General features: G+C 52.6%; 1 protein-coding gene across 1 annotated transcript in view; it reads left to right on the top strand.

Annotated features, from left to right (window-relative positions):
* Positions 1–19,820, top strand: part of LOC142287503 (uncharacterized) — a 128,385-nt gene that overhangs the window by 47,232 nt on the left and 61,333 nt on the right. The window contains exons 8-9 of the mRNA XM_075333444.1: positions 10,011–10,080; positions 12,161–12,305. Of these exons, the coding sequence (XP_075189559.1) occupies positions 10,011–10,080; positions 12,161–12,305 (215 nt within the window). The remainder of the gene's footprint in view (positions 1–10,010; positions 10,081–12,160; positions 12,306–19,820) is intronic.

The raw sequence follows: 19,820 nt of genomic DNA, 5'->3' as shown, positions 1-19,820 counted from the left end.
CCGTGCCGTGCGGCACAGCGCTGCCCTCGTGACCCTGCACCCTCACCAGGCCCCGTAACCCGCCTGCCATCCCTAACCCTCACCGGGCCCCGGGACAACCAACCCCCTACCCACGGAGGGGAAAACAACAACTGCGCTGCTCCCTGTCATCGCTCCCGGGATCCCCGTCCAGAGCAGCGGTGGTGTTACAATCTCACCACAACCATGGGTGGCGTCACGGACAATATCCCTAAACCCAAACCACCCCCTTTCACTCAGGGCGAAGAGCGCCGCTCGAGTCCCCGGGATCCGGCCCACCGCTCGAGCCACCACCGAGCAGCAGTAGCAGCAGCAGCCGGACCCGAGCAGTGGGTGAGCGCAGCGCGCCCTCCCCGCCCGCGACAACTTGGCGTCACAACCAGGATCTTACCGCTCTGCTGTCTGGTAGAGGTGCGCCTTGTGACCGCCAGAGGTGTCCGGCCGAAAATTTTGAGAAGCCGCCATCTTGGGCACGAAAAATTCCCGCTCGAGCGTCTCCTCGAGCAGTGGAGGCGCGAAGGCCTAAACCCCGCCCCTGTAGAGGAGGAGCCGGAAAGAGACTAAGGGGGACGGATGGCGTCTGGCCGCATGTGAGCCGCGGCTATAAAAGCGGGGAAGCCAGGACCCTGCGGCCATCTTGTGGTTCCTGGAAGAGGCCGCCGCAGCGATGTACCAACCGTCCCGCAGCACCGTAGCCCCCGCACCCGGGACCGCGGCGTGGGTGGAGGTCCGGACCGCTCAGTTACAACTACGGCTGCAGATCCAGATGCAGCTCCTCTTGGAGGAGAGGGAGGCCGACATGGCGGAGATGGTGGAGGCCGTACGGAGACGCGAGGAGGAGGGAGTTCTGGACAGGCGGGTAAGTGACCCACGCCCCTGTAACCCTAGCGGGTCGGTCATCGCGGCCGAGGGGCCCGGTCTACGCCCGCTCACCCTGCTACCTCCCCCGCTACCCGTGTTGGCTGCCGCTGCCCCATCACTAGGCCCGCTACCATCACAACCGGTAGCGGTACCCTGTCAATCCGCCCCGGCGGACCAGTCTGCAGCAGAAGCCCGTGACCGTACGAAACTGCTGCCGTGGAAGAAGCCGAAGGCCGAGCCCGTCGGCGAAGTTGTACCGGAGGCACCGGTGACCATGCCTGACCCCGTACCAGCTCCGGCAGCCCGTCTCATGCAGGAGGAGGCGGAGGCTCAGCGGGAGAGGATCCCTGTGCCCATTCCCCACACCTCGGCTGAGGTTGCGCCAGGTTGCCGCTGTAAAGCAGCACCCCAGGCCAAGTCACTGCGGGACCTCCCACCTAGGCGGCCAGTGGTGGGCAGCGTCAAGGAGGTCTTGCAGGGCCCGACCCGTGCGCAGGGGCCCGTAGCAGCCCCGTATTGGGACAGGGAGCCGACACCGCTGGGCCAGGAGATCGCCAAAAGAGAGAGGAAGAAGGCGGAGCTGGTTGCCCGTGCGATACGGGAGAAAGAGAATCTTCGCCAGGCCACCTTCCGTGTGCGGGGCCCAATCTATGAGGGGCAAGTGAGACGATTTGATGTCCGTCAGGGGTACGGATTTATATACGAACCGGGCCTGGAGGCCGAGATCTTTATCGCCCGACGGGACGTCCATGCCCATCTGCCGGAGGACCATCCGGGCCGCAACCTAATGCCGGGGGACCTGGTCCAATACACCAGGCACTGCGGGGAGAGGGGTTGGTTTCCCTTGGACGCGAAGCTGAGAGGCAGACAGGAGGTCCAAGCATGGACCCAACCCCCTCCTCCGGCCGACACCGTGGATGAGCAGAAAAGTCGGCGGTCCTCCGCCTAAAAGTTGTCCCCGTTGGGACCACCAGCAAAGTTGTGTTGAGTGTATAGATTAAAGTTTTTGAATGATAAGATTGATTAACAGAAGATGTCACCTGATTGAGCTGTGATTAAACCGGTCGTTGCTGGCAACTGTTGTCCCCGTGGGGACTGTTTGCAAATATGCGTAGAAACTGCTACGGACAAGCCCGAGAACTAGCAGGGCAACCACGAACTTGTGGTATGTAAATAAAAATTAGTTGGCTAAAACCGTAACCGCCTCCGGAGAGGCAGATTGGAGGAAGGGCCCGCAGTGGAGTAGGCTGGGGCCCAGCCACCACCGGAACCGGTGGCGATCCTCCGGGGGGTTCAGGGGTCCCCCATGGACGTGGGTCCCCTGAAAGGGACAGAACCCACTCGGGCAATCTGGTACTGGACTGGGGTCAAGGGGTGCTGCCCATTTGCTTAGGGGCAGCATCAGGGCCAGGTTGTTTGGGTGGGAGAGAGCGGAAGCCGTACTGTTTTAATAAAAATGTACCGTTTTGCAACGTTTAAGAGATGCACCTCCCGATGTGGGAAGATTTGAAAATGCTTATGTTTACCGTTTTATCTTTTGCAATTAACCAAAAAAAAAATAAAATAATAAAACCGGTGATGGACGGGCAGCCCGCGGACGGTCTGCATTTTATTAAGGGGGAATGTGGCGCCCTGGACAAGCCAGGTCGTCACAAAACTACACCAACACACCCCACACCCCGGTTAGGCACACATAAGTCAAACAAAAACCCTTGTTGCCTCCCTCCAGGGGCTGATGTCCACACCAGGGGGTGGGCCAGGCGGTTGGTCCCGCCCACCGAGGAGTTCACAGTCCTGGAGGCAGGAAAAGGAAGTTCAGTGTAGTCTGGAATTAAGTGGAGTAAGGGAAAGTGAGAGGAGTGAAGTGGCAAGAGAGCAACTGACTGACCGTGTCCGGGTGTGTGGCCCGGATGGTACAGCAAGGTTGGCAGACGGTGGTGACCGTCTGCAGGAGAGGCCGATTGGAGCGAACCGTAAGGACCGTGGACGGGCGGTGGCCCGACGGTACCGGACCGGCGAGCAAAGAGAAGTCAGCACCATCCGGCAGGGCTTACGGACCCCGACAAGGCTAGGAGTCGCCGTCCAATTTGTCAAATCCGTTAGCGAAGGGAACCTCCGGGGTTTCCCAGCAGTCAAGTCCCGATTGAAGGCGACAGCTCAAACCGTGAAGGGAAACACAGTCACCGCCAAGGCTACAGTTCCCAGGGCCAGAGCCTGCGGGCAAAAGGGGCTCCCTCGGCATCCATCCAAGCTGGGGAGCGGGTTACCGGTGGGAAGCCATTGGAACCGTAACACAACACAGGTGCAGGGAAAGGCAGTCACCATCAACCTACCGGGAGCAGAAACCACCGCAGACGTCAGTGGGCCCCGTCCATCCAGCCGTGTGTTTTACCAAGGACTTTGTCTTTGTGATTGGCTGAGTGAGTACTACCGTGCCGTGCGGCACAGCGCTGCCCCCGCGACCCTGCACCCTCACCAGGCCCCGTAACCCGCCTGCCATCCCTAACCCTCACAGGGCCCCGGGACAACCAACCCCCTACCCACGGAGGGGAAAACAACAACTGCGCTGCTCCCTGTCATCGCTCCCGGGATCCCCGTCCAGGGCAGCGGTGGTGTCACAATCTCACCACAACCGTGGGTGGCGTCACGGACAATATCCCTAAACCCAAACCACCCCCTTTCACTCACGGGCGAGGAACGCCGCTCGAGTCCCCGGGATCTGGCCCACCGCTCAAGCCACCACCGAGCAGCAGTAGCAGCAGCAGCCGGACCCGAGCAGTGGGTGAGCGCAGCGCGCCCTCCCCGCCCGCGACAACTGTGTGTTTTATATATATATATATATATAATGTATATATAGGGTCATCCAAAAGTAGGTGGACAGTATGTGTAATAGCGTTATCTTTGCCTGGAAATCAAAACGCATGCATTTTTGCATTAAAACGCTGCGGAAACTCATGAAAAAAACGCAACGTGCGCACATGGTTTAATAGGGTTATCAAACATGGTGGAAAGTGAAACTGACTCAGTTGCCCTTAGCAACCAATCAGATTCCACCTTTCATTTTCCAAAGAGTTTGTGAAGACTGAAAAGTGGAATCTGATTGGTTGCTAAGGGCAACTGAGTCATTTTCACTTTCCACCATGTTTGATAACCCTATTGAACCATGTGCGCACGTTGCGTTTTTTTCATGAGTTTCCGCAGCGTTTTAATGCAAAAATGCATGCGTTTTGATTTCCAGGCAAAGTCTATGGGAAATAGGGATTTCTTGTGCGCACGGTGCATAAAAAAACGCTGCGTTTTTGGTGTCAAAAATTTGTCAAAATCTCTGCATTTGAAAAAGCAACATGTCAATTCTTATGGGCATTTTGGCTGCGTTTTGCTAACATTAAAGTCAATGAGAATTATCAAAACGCATCCAAATCAAATTCCTAGCGTTTTTCATGCATTTATGATGCAAAACACATGCTTTAATGACAAAATCAAAGCATGGGTTTATGACATGATAGTGAGGTCATGACGTTTCCTTTTGCCCTCACATTCAGCCCTACTTTAAAAAAAAAAAAAGAGTCCAATAATAAAATAATTATATTTTATTAATAAATATGAAATCTCAATAATCTTTTTCTAAAAATTAACATTTTTGTGTATGATTTATAGCAAGTTTTATTTTCTAAGGTTTGAATGTGTCTTTGTATTGAAAACGCATCCCATTTTAAAGCACTGAAAAAGCATGTAAAACACGGTAAAAACACAAGCGTATTTCCTGCGTTTTTGTGGCCAAAACCAAATTTGACAATGACAAATTCTGCCAGAGGATGCGTTCATTTCTGCAAGGTACTGGATGCAACGTGTGCACATAGCCTAAAGGGTACTTTACATGCTGTGACATCGCTAGCGATCTTGTTAGCGATGTGAAATTCTAGATCGCAAGTGTGATATTTAGAGATCGCACATGCGTAAAATTACCTATGTGCGATCTCAAAAGATCGCACTTGCGATCTAGAATTTCACATCGCTAATGAGATCGCTAGCGATGTCGCAGCATGTAAAGTACTCTTTAGGCTATGTGCACACGCTGCATCGTTTTGTGTTCACAAATTGCAGCCAAAACTGCACCTGGCCAGAGAGAGCCTGGAAATGTCACAAAAATTGCTTGTAATTGTAGGTGCGTTTTTGCTGCGCTTTCGGTGCGTTTTCCTAAGGCTGCAGTTTTTTGCTGCAGTTTGTGAACATAAAAAGATGCAGTGTGCGCATGTAGCCTTACGCATACTGTCCACCTACTTTTGGACCACCCTTTATATGTACAGTGCTGGCCAAAAGTATTGGCACCCCTGCAATTCTGTCAGAGAATACTCAGTGTCTTCTTGAAAATGATTGCAATCACAAATTCTTTGGTATTATCTTCATTTATTTTGCTTGCAATGAAAAAACACAAAAGAGAATGAAACAAAAATCAAATCATTGATCATTTCATACAAAACTCCAAAAATGGGCCAGACAAAAGTATTGGCACCCTTAGCCTAATACTTGGTTGCACAACCTTTAGCCAAAATAACTGCGCACAACCGCTTCCGGTAATCATCAATGAGTTTCTTACAATGCTCTGCAGGAATTTTAGACCATTCTTCTTTGGCAAACTGCTCCAGGTCCCTGAGATTTGAAGGGGGCCTTCTCCAAACTGCCATTGTGAGATCACTCCACAGGTGTTCTATGGGGTTCAGGTCTGGACTCATTGCTGGCCACTTTAGTAGTCTCCAGTGCTTTCTCTCAAACCATTTTCTAGTGCTTTTTGAAGTGTGTTTTGGGTCATTGTCCTGCTGGAAGACCCATGACCTCTGAGGGAGACCCAGCTTTCTCACACTGGGCCCTACATTATGCTGCAAAATTTGTTGGTAGTCTTCAGACTTCATAATGCCATGCACACGGTCAAGCAGTCTAGTACCAGAGGCAGCAAAGCAACCCCAAAACATCAGGGAACCTCCGCCATGTTTGACTGTAGGGACCGTGTTCTTTTCTTTGAATGCCTCTTTTTTTTTCCTGTAAATTCTATGTTGATGGCTTTTCCCAAAAAGCTCTACTTTTGTCTCATCTGACCAGAGAACTTTTTTTTCAAAATGTTTTAGGCTTTCTCAGGTAAGTTTTGGCAAACTCCAGCCTGGCTTTTTTATGTCTCGGGGTAAGAAGTGGGGTCTTCCTGGGCATCCTACCATACAGTCCCTTTTCATTCAGACGCCAACGGATAGTACGGGTTGACACTGTTGTACCCTCGGACTGCAGGGCAGCTTGAACTTGATTGGATGTTAGTAGAGGTTCTTTATCCACCATCCGCATTGGATGTTAGTAGAGGTTCTTTATCCACTATCCGCACAATCTTGCGTTGAAATCTCTCGTCAATTTTTCTTTTCCTTCCACATCTAGGGAGGTTATCCACAGTGCCATGGGTTTTAAACTTCTTGATGACACTGCGCACCGTAGACACAGGAACTTTCAGGTCTTTGGCGATGGATTTGTAGCCTTGAGATTGCTCATGCTTCCTCACAATTTGGATTCTCAAGTCCTCAGACAGTTCTTTGGTCTTCTTTCTTTTCTCCATGCTGAATGTGGTACACACAAGGACACAGGACAGAGGTTGAGTCAACTTTAATCGATGTCAACTGGCTGCAAGTGTGATTTAGTTATTGCCAACACCTGTTAGGTGCCACAGGTAAGTTACAGGTGCTGTTAATTACACAAATTAGAGAAGCATCACATGATTTTTCAAACAGTGCCAATACTTTGTCCACCCCCTTTTTTATGTTTGGTGTGGAATTATATCCAATTTGGCTTTATGACAAATTTTAATTTTTTTTTTTCATTGAAGACAAATTAAATGAAGATAATACCAAAGAATTTGTGATTGCAATCATTTTCAGGAAGAAACTGAGTATTATCTGACAGAATTGCAGGGGTGCCAATACTTTTGGCCAGCACTGTAAATATGTGTGTATAGATATGTGTATATATGTGCGTCTATATATATGTATATATATGTGTCTATATATTTGTGTGTTTGCATATGTGTGTGTTGCGGACGGGGGCCGGGCCGCTGCAGGGGCTGCTCAGATCCGGGTTCATTACTGTGGCTCGAGTGGTAGCTAGACACGGGCTCGTACAGCCGTCCGTCCTCACAACCGTAGAAAAGGGGGGTATTTACAGGGGAGAGAGTTTTTGTTAGTGACGCCACCTGTGGGTTGCGGTGAGAGCTGGTGGCACTGTCACTGCCTGGTGATGGGACGCCCGGGGCTGATGGAGCGGGGCAGCTGGATGGAATCCCCTCCACGGGTAGGGGAGGTGTAGTCCCGGGGCCCGGGGGAGTACGGGAGCAATGACTGCTGAGGATGGCGTTCAGGGTTGGACCGGGGATGGATGGTGTACTCACAGTTCAAAGAATTGCACACAAACACAGTGGTAAACCAAATTGCCAGTGACCAGTCGCCTCCGGCGGGTGTATTCGGGTCCCACACCCAGGTGTAGCAAACAGGGGTCCCTTCCTCCTGCACTCAATGTTTGTGTCTTCAATGGGACAACCCCGCTTGGAACGGGGGAAGTCCACTCCCGGTACTGTGTATGTTGGGATCTGTGGCCCGCGAAATATGACCCTTGGGATCTCTGTGGGATCTGACGGACACTCTATCCCCCGCGTTGGGCTTCCTTTTCGCTCTCTGGGCTTCTGTAGAACAAGGCCTGAAACCTCGTCCTCAGCTGGTCAATTGACAAGGGGCTTGCAACCTTTTTCACCCTAAGGTCCAGACACCCCATCTATGCACGGCCTCCGGACCGGATTCCCGCTGTCGGCACCAGCGGGCCACTACCCTGTCCCGGTCCACTTTAGGTCTCCCGCGACCGGATCTCTGTCGCCTATGGTCCTGCTTGCCGTCTGCCACCTAGTCCGGTAGTCCAGGGGCCCCTACCCCTGACTCCGCTGTGCTGCACACTCCTCCACTGTCAACTGTCAGCACTGTTCTGTTGTGTTCCTGCCCCTGAGACCTCAGGAACCCTAGGTGGGCGCTCCCTTCCGCCTGGTCCCACCCTCTGGTGTGTCCCTATTATCATGGGGGGGAGACTAGGCTTTACTGGCTGTGTGGTGCACGTGGGTGTGGGTTTTGTGTTGGACTGCCAAGGAGGATGGAGTTTTGCACCTGAGAGATTTGTACAACCTCTGTAACTACCTGGTTTTGCCAGGGCGTCACATGTGTATACATAACTGAGAGGCTCCTGAAATCAGCTCCATTCTAGTGGTATCTGTCTAGATTGATGTTGCTTTTCTGAGGGAGATCCTCAATATATCCCCTCCATTCTAGTCCCCTCAGTACAGAGCCGTCTAGTGTGGAGTTGATATAATGAGGTCCTCAAAAAAGTGTATATACTGTGAAAGCCTCAAAAAAATCAACTCCATTCTAGACACAACCCACACAGCTCTACTACACCGCACCGAGGAGGCCCCGCCCCTCCCGGTGACGTGTTTCCCTCCAAAAAAATCATCTTTAGGGCGGCGTCACATGGTACGATATATCGGGTGATACGTCGTTGGGGTCACGGATTCCGTGACGCACATCAGGCATCGTTAGACGTATCGTAGCGTATGACCGCTACGAACGACTGTGACTGCAAAAATACTCACCTTATCGTTGCTCGTTGACACATCATTCATTTTCAAAATGTCGGTCCTCCTTCTGTGCTCCTTTTGTTCATCGTTCCCGAGGCAGCACACATCGCGCCGTGCGACACCCTGGGAACGACGAACACAGCTTACCTGCGTCCCGCTGGCAATGTGGAAGGAAGGAGGTGGGCGGGATGTTACCTCCCGCTCATCTCCAGCCTTCCGCTTCTATTGGCCGGCCTCTGTGTGACGTTGCTGTGACGCCGAACGTCCCTCCCCCTACAGGAAGAGGATGTTCGCCGCCCACAGCGATGTCGTCCAGGAGGTAAGTGCGTGTGACAGGGGGTTAACAACTTTGTCCGCCAGGGGCAACTAATTGCCCATGACGCACAAACAACGTGGGCGGGTACGATCGCACGATAGATCGTACCGTGTGACGCCGCCCTTACTCTAGATGCTAACCAGGAAGCAGCAGTGCTCGGGCTCCTGTGCAGAGTGTTAAGCCTAGAATGTACGGGCTGCAGTCAGGTCATGGGCGTGGCTATGTGTTTTCCTGTCCACTATAAGGCCTCTTTCACGCGTTCGTGAAAAACCACGCACGTTTTTCATGGACGTGTCAGAGGTGCGTTTTGCCCTCCGTGAGCCGTGTTTATGGACTACGTGTGTTCTCCGTGTGTTATCCGTGATAACACACGGAAAATGGGAACTTTCCACTCACCTGTCCCTGGCATCGCTGTCCGTGGTGCTGATCTTCAGTCTCCTGTCCTGACGCCCCCAGACGAAGAAACCGAAACACGTGTTGGGTGTCACACGTTCCTAACGGTAACCGCTTATATGGGTTAATTTATATAGAAATCTTCTATGTATCTATATCTTGATTGTATTTTCAACTTAATGGGTCACCATAGAATTGTCTCTATTACGAATAGCGTTTAATATCCTGCTACACCATAGGCATTGTAGCTTTAAATATCCCTAAGTGCACCATGAGTGACCCCTAGTGGTCTTCAATTGTATGTATTGCAGATGGTTTAGATTTATTTTGTGCACCAAGAGTGACCCCTAGTGGTCTCTAATTACTTATACGCATTGCTGATGGTGCTGATTTATTATATTCTCTTTTGGTTGGCCCATTATAATTTTTGAAACCATATAGATGTATGGATGTATTTATATCTACATATTTATCGATCTATGACACGGTTCTGTTAATTGTTCAATATTGATGCACGCATAGTTGTCCCTATAGGTACCTGTGTAAATTTACTATTTATACTTAATAAAAATTCACCTTTTGAATAATCCGATTGCCTTCTTGCAGTTTTGGGCTTTTATGATCGCTTTTCTCCCCTCTTTTCCTAAACATGTTTATGCGATTTGCCCTTCCTATATAGTCCCTGATTCTATTTATGATCTATCATGACCAATATTTTATGATATACCATGTATACAAGATCACTGTTTAAAACCCTTTTTGACCCACTCCTTTTAGCTTCTTGCCTGGAGCACGGACAGACACACGACCGAAGTCATCCAAGAAACAAGAGAATCCAGCTCTTCAGGTAAAGACTTCAGGTTTATTTCATCATGCAGGCAAGTTTCTTGGGTAAAAAAAATATATATATATAATATTATATAAATTTATATTACCCCCTACACATGCTCTGACATCAAGAACATGTCTACGCACACTCTTTGTTTCACTTATTAACAAGTACTTTTTATTGTTCATACAATGCAGGTGCACATGTGGATCCGTAGAGATGGTGCGGATAATATATACAGAAGGAAAATGCCACAGAAATTAATGTTTCAACCTTAACCTGAGGTCTTATTCACAGTGTCGCTGTGATTGCGGAGTCACAAGAATATATCATGGAAACATGAAGTGCATTTCAGAGGAAATGAAGCCCGCCCGCGCCTTCTCATGTGCCTGCTGAGGCCTATAGCTGCAAAGCAAGTGCAGAACAGGGAACCAGTGGCCATCTGCTCCTCACTGGTGTCCAACCATGGATCCAAGGAAATGGCGAAGGCCGTCATCACTAACAGTCATTGTCCCTGCATAAATTACATTATATACATGACACACACACACATACTATATAAAAGATGGATAGATGGCTATATTAGATAGATGGATGGATGCAGAGTTGGACTGGGGTGTCTGGGGTCCACAGGAGGAGTTAATTCTAGGGGCTCCACTACAGCAATATGCAAATACCTGCAGGAGCCCCCACGCAGAGAACCCCCCCCCACACGCACGGGAAGCAGGCCCCCTTGTCCCCCACCACCACGCACACGAGGCAGGGCCCGCCCCCACACACGCTAGGCAGGAGGGAGGGAGACCTCAATACAAGAACAGGGAGAGAAAAAGACTTTCTGACCACAGATGGAAACATCTACATATTTGGGGAAGAGAATGGAGGTCACAATGTGAACACTCAGAGAGAAACAGCTATGATGCTATAACAAACAGTACAGTCAAGGAAAGTGGCAAAAAGCTCTTGAACTTATGTAGACGTTTAGGTCTTCATATTCTTAATGGACCTACTAAGGGAGACTCTCTGGGGAGATTATACACTAAACTCCCATGTAGGAAGGAGAGTAGTAGACTATGCCATTACAGATATGGACCTGGCAAATATCAGCACCTTCATAGTCACACCACAAATGCACCTGTCTGACCACAGCCAACTCCTTCCATACATGAAATCTACAGAGAAACCATCCACACAAAAGCCACAGCAGTGCATCCTCTTCAGCCGACCTCCATCCTATCAATGGTCCAAGACGTCAGCAATAAAATATAAGAGGCTCCCAACAGACTCGAAATATAGGAGATGCTCCATAACTTCTACAGCTACAAGTTCAAGTCTAACCCAGGAGTCAAGTTGCAAAAGACCTCAACAAAATATTTTACACCATGGCCAAATTGTCCCACCTTAAACAAGTCAACTACAAGAGACCAAAAGAAGAGCAGATCAATGGTTGGTTTGACAGAGAATGTAAAGCCGTACCAAAAACCCAGAAAACAGCCTCAAACAATAAACACAGAGACCCTAACCACCCGGGCCTGAGGGAAGCCTATCACACCATACAAAGGCAGTACAAAATCATCCTGAGGAGGAAGAAACTTAGCCAACTCCAAGACGCCCTCCAAGACAACTCCTTCTGGGAACTATGGAGTCACATGGACACAAAATACAAGAAAAACGACATCCATATCGAAAATGGTAACATCTGGCTCCAGTACTTCAGAGACCTCTACAAAGACATCCCAAAAAAGGACTAAGCCAAGAACAGTAAAACAGAACATCAAAACTAAAGGCGATGGAGGAAAAAGTCAAATATTTCCAAAACCCTCTGGATACACCAATTACATTACAGGAAGCTGCAGAAAGAATCTCTTCCATAAGGTGTAAAAAAACCAGGGGTCCGGATGGAATCCCTCCAGAAGTACAGCCCACCGGAAATACAATCTACAATGGTTAAACTGTTCAATATTGTGCTGAGTGCTGGCTACTTCCCTCATACTTGGAATCAAGGCCTCATCACACCCATCCACAAAAGCGGGGACAGATATGACCCTGCCAACTACAGAGGCATATATGTCAGCAGTAACTTGGGAAAACTGTTCACCAGCCTTCTGAACAAGAGGATCCTCATTTTCTTCACCAAACACAATTTCCTCAGCAAGAGCCAAACAAGGTTCATGCCAAAGCACCGCACCACAGGCCACATCTACACCCTGCACAGTCTCATTCAGCGCCACATCCACAAAAGCAAAGTATGTGAAGATATACGCCTGTTTTGTGGACTTTAAAAAGGCTTTTGACTACAGAGTACTTCCCACATAGCGAGATTGCTGCTGAGTCACTGGTTTTGTGACATACCAGTGATCTCATCAGCGATCTCGCGGTGTGTGACACTAAGCAGCGACCTGGCCCCTGTTGTGGAATCGCTGATCGTTACACAATGTTCTGGTTCATTTTTTGCTCGTTGGTCTCCCGCTGTGCAGCACGCATCTCTGTTTGACGGCGGGAGACCAACGGGCACCGACTGTGTAAGCAGCGTACGCTGGTAACCAGGGTAAATATCGGGTAACCAAGCAAAGCTCTTTGCTTGGTTACCCGATATTTACCCTGATAACCAGCGTACACTGCTTAGCGCTGGCTCCCTGTACATGTAGCTAGGGTACACATCGGGTTACTAAGCAAAGCGCTTTGCTTAGTAACCCGATGTGTACCCTGGCTACGTGTGCAGGGAGCCTGTTACGGTTGCTGTGGCTCTGGAGACTATGTCCGGATTTCTTGCTACTGCACATGTGCAAGCGCTGGAGACTAAGTCCTATCTTGGAGCCATTGCACATGTGCGGGTGACATCATCGCTGACACGAGGTCACATGTCTCTGACACCTTCTAAGCTGATTGGCCACTGGTCATGTGCTTGTGACACGTGGTCACATGTCTCTGACACCTTCTATGCCGATTGGTCGCTGGTCATGTGCTTGTGACGCTTTGCTCGGTGATAGGCCAGCGTGACATCATTGCTGTCATTCTGGCAGCGGATTGGCTCTGGTGTCCTCCATCTTGGATGAGGTACAGAGTCTATATAAGACCCTGACGCACGCCGCCCGGCGCTCAGTCCTCTTGGTTCATGCATGAGAGTAGACGCTCTGTGCACGTCCCTCTAGGCATCTCTCTGTCTATGTTAGGTGGGCGCTACCGGCAGGGTAGCGTTCTTATACCTTACAGCTTTGGCTGCAGTCCGTATCCTTACCTCTTAGTGGAGTGGACATAGGCAGGTGCCTGAGGCACATGGTCCGGCTGGGCCTTGTGATTCTACTCGTAGGTGGACATTGCCGCTAGGGTAACGTTCCTTATACTGCATCTGGCAGTTGTTCGTATCCTCGCACACTAGGGGAGCGAACAGAGGTAGGAGCTTTGTGCGGCTTATGCTGCTGTCCGTCTCTTCTGCACCACTAGAAGAGCGGACCTAGGCAGGTGCCATATCTAGTGGTTCGTGTCCTCGCACACTAGTGGAGCGAACGCAGGTAGGAGCTTTGTGCGGCTTACGCTGCTGTCCGTCTCCTGGCATCACTAGAGGAACGGACCTAGGTAGGTGCCATTTCACACTCACTGCTTTTGTCTCTGTGATCTTTAACAGAGACCATTCCACACACCCTCCAAGTAAGAGAGGAATTGCTTTATTTTCTAATTATATTCCTCTGTGAGTTTAACAGAGGTATTGCACTCTGCACTTATGCTATTATTATTTACAGTGGCACACTTATATACCCCTTATCCTCTGCCATAGTCTGCAGAGTCTTGCACGGTGGACCCTGACTGTCTGATATTCCTTTAGGTTTTATTATCAGACAGCCCCCCGTAACAGAGCCAGCGCTAAGCGGTGTACGCTGGTAACAAGGGTAAATATCGGGTAACTAAGCAAAGCGTTTTGTTTGGTTACCCGATATTTACCCTGGTTACCAAGCTCAGCATCGTTTCCACGAGTCGCTGATGGCTGGTCGCTGGTGAGATCTGCCTGACTGACAGCTCACCAGCGACCATGTAGCGATGCACCAGCGATACTGACCAGGTCATATCGTGGTCGGAATCGCTGGTACGTCGTTTAGTGAGGACCCTAAAGGCCACTTTACACGCTGCGACATCGCTAGTGATGTCGCTAGCGTTTGCACCCATCGTTTGTGCGTCACGGGCAAATCGCTGCCCGTGGTGCACAATATTGCTAACACCCGTCACACATACTTACCTTCCTAGCGACGTCGCTGTGGGCGGCGAATAACCCCTTTTTTAAGTGGGAGGTTTGTGCACTATCACAGCGCCGTCACAGCGGGCCACCAATAGAAGCGGAGGGGCAGAGACCAGCCGCATTAACGACACGCCCACCTCGTTGCCAGAGGACGCAGGAACGGTGTTGTTCGTCATTCCCGGGGTGTCACACGTAGCGATGTGTGCTGCCTCAGGAACGACAAACAACATGCGTCCAGCACGAACAACGGTATTTTGAAAATGAACGACGTGTCAACGATCAACGATTAGGTGAGTATTTGTGATCGTTAACGCTCGTTCGTAGGTGTCACACGCAACAACGTCGCTAACAAGGCTGGATATGCGTCACGAATTCCATGACCCCGGGGCGATGTCTTGTTAGCGATGTTGTTGCGTGTAACGGGGCCTTAAATGTGGCACCTGGGCTTCTTGAAATTTCTGGAGAGCAGAATAGTAGGAAAGTCCTACGATATCATCAAAAGCTCCTACACAGAGAACCTCTGCAGTGTGTGAACAGTAGAAGAATGGCTTATTTCCAGCAGAGCCCTGGAGTAAAAAAAGGCTGCAGCTTAAGTCTAAAGGCCGCTTTACACGCTACTGTCGCGGGCGGGGAGGATGACGCAGCGCTCACCCACTGCTCGGGTCCGGCTACTGCGGCTCCTCGGCGGTGGCTCAAGCGGTGTCCCGGATCTCGGGGTCTCGAGCGGCGCTCCTCGCCCGGCGAGTGAAAAGGGTGGTTTGATTTGGGGATATTGTCCGTGACGCCACCCACGGTTGTGGTGAATTTGGAACACCACCGCTGCTCTGGACGGGGATCCCGGGAGTGATGGTATAGAGCAGCTTTGATGTTAGTTCTCCCCTCCGTGGGTAGGGGGTTGGTTGTCCCGGGGCCCGGTGATGGAGGAGGTAGGGAATGGGTGGCAGGCGGGTTACGGGGCCTGATGAGGTGCAGGGTCGCGGGGGCAGCGCGGTGCCGCACGGCACGGTGGTACTCACTCAGCCTGAGACGATGACACAGTTCTCGGTAAAACACACGGCTGGAAAGACGGGTCCCACGGACGGCTGCTGTTGCTTTTTCCCCGGCAGGTTGACGGTGACTGCCTTTCCCTGCACCTATGTACGGTAAACAGTTCCAATGGGTTCCCACCGGTAACCCGCTCCCCGGCTTGGATATGGGCCGGAGGAGCCCCTTTTGCCCGCAGGCGCTGGCCCTGGGAACGGTTGCCTTGGCGGTGGCTGTGCTCCCCTTCACGGTTGGACTGTTGCCTTCTAACGGGACTTGACTGCTGGGAAACCCAGGAGGTCCCCTTCGCTAACGGATTTGACCAATTGTCGGCGACTCCAAGCCTGGTCGGGGTCCGAAACGCCCTGCCGAGTGGTGCTGGCTTCTCTTTGCGTACCGGTCCGGTACTGCCGGGCCACCGCCCGTCCACGGTCCTTACGGCAAGCTCCAATAGGCCTCTCCTGCAGACGGTCACCACCATCTGCCAACCTTGCTGCTCCGTCCGGGCCACACACCCGGACCAACTTCAGTTTGCTCTACTGCCACTTCATCTCTGCTCACTTTCACCTCACAACTCCAACTCCAACTGAAAACTCAACTGACTGCTTTTCCCTCCTCCAGGACTGTGTACTCCTCGGTGGGCGGAGACCAACCGCCTGGCTCCACCCCCTGGTGTGGACATCATCCCCTGGAGGAAGGCAACAAGGGTTTTGTGTCTGGCTTTGATGTGCCTAACCGGGGTGTAGGGTGTGGTGATGTAGTTACCTGTGGCCCCTGGCTTGTCCAGGGCGCCACATTCCCCCTTAGCAAAATGCAGACCGTCCGTGGGCTGCCCGTCCATCACCGGTTTTATTTTTCTTTTTCAACTGTAAAAATAGAAAAAACGGTAACACACAATACAGTTATAATAACATCTTCCCACAACGGGAGGTACTCTTAAACGTTACTAAACGATACGGCTTCCGCTCTCTCCCACCCAAGCAACCTGGCCCTGATGCTGCCCCTAAGCAAACAGGCAGCACCCCTTGACCTCAGTCCTGCACAAGTTGCCCAAGCGGGTTCTGTCCTTTTCAGGGGACCCGCGTCCATGGGGACCCCTGAACCCCCCGAGGTTTGCCACCGGTTCCGGTGGTGGCTGGGCCCCAGCCTGCTCTGCTGCGGACCCTTCCTCCAATCTGCCTCTCCGGAGGCGGTAACGGTGGAAGCCTGCACAAACCTTTTTATTTACACGCCACTAGTTCGTGGTTGCCCTGCAAGTTCTCAGGCTTGTCCATAAAGAGTTCTTTATGCAGCTTGTAAACGGTCCCCACGGGGACAACGGTGCCGGCAACGACCGGTCTTAATCAACAAGTCAATCAGATAAATCTTCGGTTAATCATTCATTCTTTGCAGATTTTCAAAACTTTTTAAAACTTTTAAACTGTAAACTGCACTCTGGTGGTCCCAACGGGGACGGTGACAACGGCATCCCGCTGCCCTTACTCCGACTCTTCTGTGTCTGCTGCGGTAGCCTCATCCTCGGCTACCAGCATGTCAAACATGCAGTGGCAGGCCTGCTGGGAAAGGGGTGCCCGATATCCGTTTCCACTATTGCGCGGGCTATAGAAGACTACCGGCTCCCCTTCGTAGCGGCGACGCTTACTCGCCCTTTCAGACTCGGAACCAGGTCCGGTGCTGGAGCTGGAATCGCTATCATCTGCCCCTGCGCCAGGCGGGTTGCCGCCAGCTGGCGCAGCCTCCGGGTCTCCAGCACTCAGCACATCAAGCTCTATCGGTGTAGCGCGGGGCAGCAGGTCAAGCCGGTCAAGACCGGGGCACTCTCTGGGTAATGGCGGGGACGGTACATGGGCCGAGACCGGACCGGGCCCCCCAGCCGCAATGGCCGGTCCCTGCGGGACATGGAGGCGTGGGTCATTCGCCGGCTCCGTTACGTCGACTCTCAGCTCACACATCGGAGCAGTCGCAACCAGCATTTCCACCTCGTTGGCCCACTGCTCCATCATGAGGTATAGCTGATACTGCTGCCGTTGATGGCCTTCATCCACGCCACGGTCCCGGGCTCGGGTACGAAACCTGGCGCAACCCCTTCAGGGGCCTCTGATACACCACCGTTAAGGGGCTGCGGTCCCGATGGCTCCCCGAGGGGCAATTCGGGGCAACTCTGAGCGTCTGCAGCCGGTCGGTCCGCTTGGGCGGACGGGCAGGGTACCGCTACCAGTTGGGCGGGTAGCGGGCCTAGCGGCAGGGTGGCAGCAACCGTCGCGGATAGCGGGGGAGGCAGCAGGGTGGGCGAGTGCGAGCCGGGCCCCTCAGCCGCAGTAGCCGATCCGTCCGGAATACAGGGGCGTGGGTCTCTTACCCGCTCCTCCAACTCTGTCTCCACCTCGCATCTCCGCATAGTGGCCACCACATCCGCCATGTCGGCCTCCCACTCCTTCAGAAGGAGCTGCATGCGGACTTGCAGACGGTTGCTCAGCGGGGCGGACCGGTTCTCCATCCACGCTGCAGTGCCGGGCGCAGGGGTTTCGCTGTTGCTGGTTGGACTATGCATCGCTGTGGTCGCTTCTTCCAGGAACTAGCAAAAATAGCCGCAGGGTCCTGGCGTCCCCACTTTTATAGCCGCGCTCACATGCAGCCTGCCGCCATTCCTTCCCCTTCAGCCTCTTTCCGGCTCCTCCTCTGCAGGGGCGGGGTCTAGGCCTTCGCGCCTCCACTGCTCGAGGAGACGCTCGAGCGGGGACTTATCGCGCCCAAGATGGCGGCTTCTGAAATTTTTCGGCCGGACACCTCCGGCGGTAACAAGGCGCACCTCTACCAGACGGCAGAGCGGTAAGATCCTGTTCGTAACGCTAAGTTGTCGCGGGCGGGGAGGATGACGCAGCGCTCACCCACTGCTTGGGTCCGGCTACTGCTGCTGCTCGCAGCTGCTCGGCGGTGGCTCGAGCGGTGGGCCGGATCCCGGGGTCTCGAGCGGCGCTCCTCGCTTGGCGAGTGAAAATGGTGGTTTGATTTGGGGATATTGTCTGTGACGCCACCCACGGTTGTGGTGAATTTGGAACACCACCGCTGCTCTGGACGGGGATCCCGGGAGTGATGGTATAGAGAATCTTTGATGTTAGTTCTCCCCTCCGTGGGTAGGGGGTTGGTTGTCCCGGGGCCCGGTGATGGAGGAGGTAGGGAATGGGTGGCAGGCGGGTTACGGGGCCTGATGAGGTGCAGGGTCGCGGGGGCAGCGCGGTGCTGTACGGCACGGTGGTACTCACTCAGCCTGAGACGATGACACAGTTCTCGGAAAAACACACGGCTGGAAAGACGGGTCCCACGGACGGCTGCTGTTGCTTTTTCCCCGGCAGGTTGACGATGACTGCCTTTCCCTGCACCTATGTATGGTAAACGGTTCCAATGGGTTCCCACCGGTAACCCGCTCCCCGGCTTGGATATGGGCCGGAGGAGCCCCTTTTGCCCGCAGGCGCTGGCCCTGGGAACGGTTGCCTTGGCGGTGGCTGTGCTCCCCTTCACGGTTGGACTGTTGCCTTCTAACGGGACTTGACTGCTGGGAAACCCAGGAGGTCCCCTTCGCTAATGGATTTGACCAATTGTCGGCGACTCCAAGCCTGGTCGGGGTCCGAAACGCCCTGCCGAGTGGTGCTGGCTTCTCTTTGCGTACCGGTCCGGTACCGCCGGGCCACCGCCCATCCACGGTCCTTACGGCAAGCTCCAATCGGCCTCTCCTGCAGACGGTCACCACCGTCTGCCAACCTTGCTGCTCCGTCCGGGCCGCACACCCGGACCAACTTCAGTTTCCTCTACTGCCACTTCACCTCTGCTCACTTTCACCTCACAACTCCAACTCCAACTCAAAACTCAACTGACTGCTTTTCCCTCCTCCAGGACTGTGTACTCCTCCTGGCTCCACCCCCTGGTGTGGACATCATCCCCTGGAGGAAGGCAACAAGGGTTTTGTGTCTGGCTTTGATGTGCCTAACCGGGGTGTAGGGTGTGGTGATGTAGTTACCTGTGGCCCCTGGCTTGTCCAGGGCGCCACACTACGATATATATAACGATATGTTGTCGGGGTCACGGCGTTAGTGACGTACATCCGGCATCGTTTGACATATCGTAGCGTGTGACAGCTACAAGGGTCTGTGAACGAGCAAAAATACTCACCTTATCGTTGCTCGTTGACACGTCGCTCATTTTCAAAAAATAGAATGTCCTTCTGGGCGTCGGTTGTTCATCGTTCCCGAGGCAGCACACATCGCTTCGTGTGACACCCCGGGAACAATAAACACAGCTTACCTGTATCCTGCCGGCAATGCGGAAGGAGGGAGGTGGGAGGGATGTTGACATCCCACTCATCTCCGCCCCTCCACTTCTATTGGCTGGCTGCTGTGTGACGTCGCTGTGACGCCGAACGTCCCTCCCCCTTCAGGAAGTGGATGTTCGCCGCCCACAGTGAGGTCGTTTGGAAGGTAAGTACGTGTGACGGGGGTTTACGACTTTGTGC

Source organism: Anomaloglossus baeobatrachus, unplaced genomic scaffold (assembly GCF_048569485.1).
Source record: "Anomaloglossus baeobatrachus isolate aAnoBae1 unplaced genomic scaffold, aAnoBae1.hap1 Scaffold_73, whole genome shotgun sequence".
NCBI classification, from domain to species: Eukaryota; Metazoa; Chordata; class Amphibia; order Anura; family Aromobatidae; genus Anomaloglossus; species Anomaloglossus baeobatrachus.
This window is presented reverse-complemented; position numbering and strand designations above follow the sequence as displayed.